Below are 5,000 nucleotides of genomic sequence, written 5' to 3'. Positions count from 1 at the left end.
ATTCATAGAAATATTTGTTTCAATGGAAGAATAGTTCACAGATGAATGTTGTACGAATGAAGCATAATTGTCTGATACGTATGTGGGAATAGGGAACTTGCAATCCAGACTGAGCATGCTCAGACGCAAAGGAGTATGGGATTATCTGTGGTTATCGTAGTACCTAATCTGGAGCTACTGATAAAATAAACCTCCCACAATTGTCACTTTAACAATGAATTGATCATTCGTGGTTACAAACAATGTATCAACATTGTTCACAATACCAATTCATTAGTATTTATTGTCACATTTCCCATGATGCAACATTCAACATGGCGGGTTTGCAAGTTCCCTATTGCCTGTGTACAAGTTTATATATCAGTTTGTTTACAGCTATGATTGGTCCATGTGTATATTTAAGGAATGGTGTCATATTTCCAACAAGACACCATTCAAGATGGCGAGTTTCAAAATTCACCATTTTTATCTGAGCCTAACAATACTATACATATATGTCAATAGCCTGTGGTACAAAGAAACATTATATATGAACGGCATTCATACTTTTAGTTTACTTGCATTGCATTATGACTTGGTCGCTGTGATAACTAGAATGCAGAGTAGCATAGAGTCTCACTTGCGGCTCACTCACGAGACAGGGTAATTTTCCCTACTCTTGCAAAAATATAGTGTGACGCTCGTACCCGTAAGCTTGTCATAAACGCATCATGGTGATTTACAATAAACTCCGCAATGCTATACTAGCTAAGAATCGTTACAGTGGTAAATATTCAGGAAAAAGTCTATACACGGAATTAGTCCGCCATGATATGGGGGTCATAACTATATACCCAATCTGATTAAAATCTGATGTGGTGAAAGCGGCTACTCGGTACATAAACAAACGTCACAAAAAGATAGAAATAAAGGTAAATAAAGCATTTAGCCACTTTCACCACTGGACATCAGATTTTAATTAGATTGCTATATACCTCATACAACGTACGACCGCTTTGAAAGCCCACAGACCCGTACACACTAGTACTATGAACAACGCAACTCAAATTATGCAATATCCCTTGAATTCTTAGACTTGAATTCGCCTGAAAAAGGTAAACTCGCCTACCGTTAAGGAAGCTGTCGCCGTAAACAGGACACTCAGGACCGTTAACTGTCTGAACATGCTGCTTTTGTTTCAAGATCTGAAAAGTAGTGTAATTTCAGTAACCAATTCGCAATCCCAAACTGAGCATGCGCAGATACAAGGATTGTGGGGTTGTTTGTAGTTATATTGAACCTAATCTGATTTGATTGGTAGTGAAACAAAGACTGGACTACTTTGGACGTGACAGTAATAAACGATCGGGTAATGGCAATAATGGCTGGAATTGCTGAAGGGAAAGGATGGAGATGTTTGTCAACACCAAACAAGTAACAGAATAAAAGTGAGGCTGAAAGACATCAGTCCTGATTCAAACTATTTGCCGTGGATTTGATAAGATATTCAGCCGTGGTCTAAAACATTCAACGGCGAATTGACTGAATCCAATTACTTATGCCTGTGTCATCATCATCAGCACAACATCCTAAAACAACACATCAGCACAACTTCCCTAGAAACTTCCTATAAAATGTGCAATAATCAGCCCTTTTGTGTTGATGATGATGATGATGATGATGATATATGTTGTTGTTGTTGTTGTTGTTGTTGTTGTTGTTGTTGTTGTTGTTGTTGTTGTTTTATCCCAAATCCTCCTTTGTCCAAAATTTTTACTGAAATTAGTAACTAGTTCCCCAAAATGCTTAGGAAAATGGTCCAGCAGTACTTTTTGCTTCACATAGTCACCCCTCCCACTCCTTACACACACACACACACACACACACACACACACACACACACACACACACACACACATACAGTTTACTATGCCTATAAAGTACTATACTGTTTATTTCTGACAGTTGTGCTAAGAATGTACTAGGTATAACCAAAATGATACTTCTATGTTTGACTATATATAAAATATTCACACGCCTAAAAATACAAATTTCGTGTCTCACTTTGTGTTAACACTGTGTGAAAAATTAAAAAAAATTAAAATAACCACATCTGGCCATGTACGGGAATAAAAAAATCTCATGTTATCGACATCTGGTATCTATAGAATTGTGGTATATGCTTCATTGTGTTGTAGCAGTTTTTCGCTTTTCAGTCCGCTGCTCTTAGTGATGCTTGGGGGAATGTACAATAGAAGGTTTAATCTATCACAAACAGAGTATACATACGGTGAACAGTGGACATATGTAAACCGTGTATTCTGATATAAATGGTTTGGGGTGGTTTTGCTGAAATACGACAACTGTTAGATTTTCATTCATTTCATATCATTTCGAGGTCCAACATCGGATCTCTGCCAAAATGTTCTCAATTTTCTCATACTCAGATTGTATTTTTTTTGTTCCACAAAAATTCATCAGTAGCTTCAGCATTGTTTTTGACGATGGTTCAAATTCGGTGTTTAGCGCCTAACTTTGTTCAGCACTCGTCACCCCACCCCAAGTGAATTGTTTGACCCTTCAGCATTGAATTTATGACTTATTTCGTTTTCACGGTTCAGTACAGTCATACATTTTCATAAATATTTTCATTTGTTTATCAAGTTGTCAAAAAATCAACTCTTATGAGAGGCATCCAGCTTGTATTTGTTTTCTTGTTTTGTTTTGTATTGGTCGTAAAGATATAAACAATCAGGTCACCGCTCCCTATAGTATGCCCTCTACGCCTGAAAATTCCGTTGAGGATGTCAGCGCCCCCAGTGGTGAAATAATAAGCAGTTATCTGACAGTTCTCAGACCTTCAGCACACTTCAAGGAAAGCATTGTGATTAAGTCATATATAAAAGGTAATCTGTGTTATGAGTATCGTGTACGATAAGTGACGTGTGAAAGAACCAGTCAGGGAGTCAGGGGCGTAATTTGATAATGGCGACCGGGGAAGAATTACCTGTACCATTCAAGGAAGTGGAAATAAGTATTTCGGCGAGGTAAGAACGTACCCCTGCTGTCACTATAATAAGCTCGACTTACAGGTAGTATCAGTTACTTCATTTGATACCTACATTTATAAGATAGCTACAGTGCTTGTAACAGCACCTGAACCCCTGCTGAACCACCACCACATATTGATATAAGCGACATGGTAAACATTTGCTAGATAGCGCACCACGTAACAGGGTTTCACTAGAGTGTCCTTGAAAAAGTGAGTATCTAGATATCTGTATAAACATGGCTATTGTTTGAGTCCACTGAGATCGACACAATCAAACTTTGATGTAAGATATCCAAACTTTGGATGTCTATTGACAGGCGCCTGTCACTGACATATAGAGTTGCGAGGCTGACAGGTCAATTTTTTTTAATTCAATAACTTAATTGATGTAAGGATTTTTAGTTTCCAACATACTAGTAATTACGTTTCAAGACGTTGCAAGTGGCGAGTGACTTGTCATGACATACGGATTCGTACGTTTGACCGGTTCGTGGCTTGGTCACAGTCACTTGTGAACTAATATTTTATTCAAGAACAGTCATAATTTACAGATATTCCAAAAATACCGTCACCGGTGTACTTGCATATATTCACAAGTGACTGTGAGCTTGGTCCGTGGTCATCGGTCCGGCGTATGCGGCTCTTTCCGTTAGACTAAGTTCATCATACATAAAATTCTATATGTACTGGAGCAATCATTTTGAAAGGTAACTTCTTTGTCTAGCTGATAAACACACGAAACTACCGTCATAAAATTCACACCTGTCAGTAATACGCCGTGTTGATGGCAGGCGACAGTCATCAGGTGGCTCGGCCTTTCAAAATGTAGTGGGCGAGGAGGTGTCATAATTATGTAAGTAGACGTTCACGCAATGTTTACTGTAGTCGAGCTGCTAGAAATTCGGGCTTTCTTCTGATATGATGTCGATACCAAAGGTCGTTTTTTCGAGGGTTCAACACCTAAGCGGTTCGGGCGTCGCTTATTGTATCCATGGATGTATCTCCCCTAATATTTTCGATCCATGTCGCATCGGAAGAAATCCCGAAGCGAAAAATCTAGCAGCAACACTATATTTATTACTGTGACGTATTATTCGTGACTTATAAGAGAAGGCCGGAGTGATATGTACGACATAGGTCAGGGAGAATATAAAATTTCAAAGCATGATCAATGTCGTGTCTGCATTCTTGTTCCGCATTTTTTTAACGGGTCATCTGTTATGGTTGAGAACACTTTGGTTAAGAGGTGGTCAAAAAACACTCTGCTTTGTTCCACAAAGACGGGAAGGACAATGCAATTCATCACTAAGGCTAGTTTGACCCGTTGACTTCATATTGTTAGACCCATTCTCATATATCCGTGTCATTAACCGGGTGACTTTTTATTTAAAAAGTGAATCAGATTCGAAGAAAACCACCCGTTTTGAATCATATCAGTCTCTGCGTACAACGTTTCCTTCCACACTGACTTTCGGAAGCATTGAATTAGTACACTTACCCCTTTCTCCCTTTCTGTTACCGGGGTTCCCCAACCTTAGCAAAAAGACTGTTACACCAAAGTTTCAATGAATGAATGTGAAAGTCCCATGACTTGATTTTTTTTATATTTTCTTTTCATGGAATTGTTGATTGCCACATATTGTCCGAAAAAGCATTCGAACAAATGACCACCAATTCTATCGAAATACTTTCACTCTTAATGGCTTATTTAACAATTTAAATACGTTAATTAAAATAAAAAATTTAATTAAAATCAATTGTTTGAAATTAAATAAACAATTATGTTTAATTTCATTTTTTAGAATGATCGACTTTCGTGTCCCTTATTCTCTTCGCCTTTCTTTCACTGGCAGAGTACTAGTGCTGGGTATAGAGCACATAAATATTCGGTCACAGAACGTCGACATGTTAAACTAAAGATATGGCCTGGGTGGGTGGGTGTCAACGAAAATACTCTTTCAAATTACAA

The 5,000-nt window shown here is 38.1% G+C and overlaps 1 protein-coding gene across 1 annotated transcript in view; it reads left to right on the top strand.

The window, feature by feature from the left end:
- Window positions 1-2,870: 2,870 nt before the first annotated feature.
- The window catches only part of LOC144437872 (copine-8-like), a 12,681-nt gene continuing 10,551 nt past the window's right edge, over window positions 2,871-5,000 (top strand). The window contains exon 1 of the mRNA XM_078126904.1: window positions 2,871-3,026. Coding sequence (XP_077983030.1) covers window positions 2,965-3,026 — 62 coding nt within the window. The 5' untranslated portion in view covers window positions 2,871-2,964. The remainder of the gene's footprint in view (window positions 3,027-5,000) is intronic.

Source organism: Glandiceps talaboti, chromosome 7 (genome assembly GCF_964340395.1).
Source record: "Glandiceps talaboti chromosome 7, keGlaTala1.1, whole genome shotgun sequence".
Classification (NCBI taxonomy): Eukaryota; Metazoa; Hemichordata; class Enteropneusta; family Spengelidae; genus Glandiceps; species Glandiceps talaboti.
The sequence above is the reverse complement of the archived record's forward strand: the minus strand, read 5'-3'. Positions and strand labels throughout refer to the sequence as shown.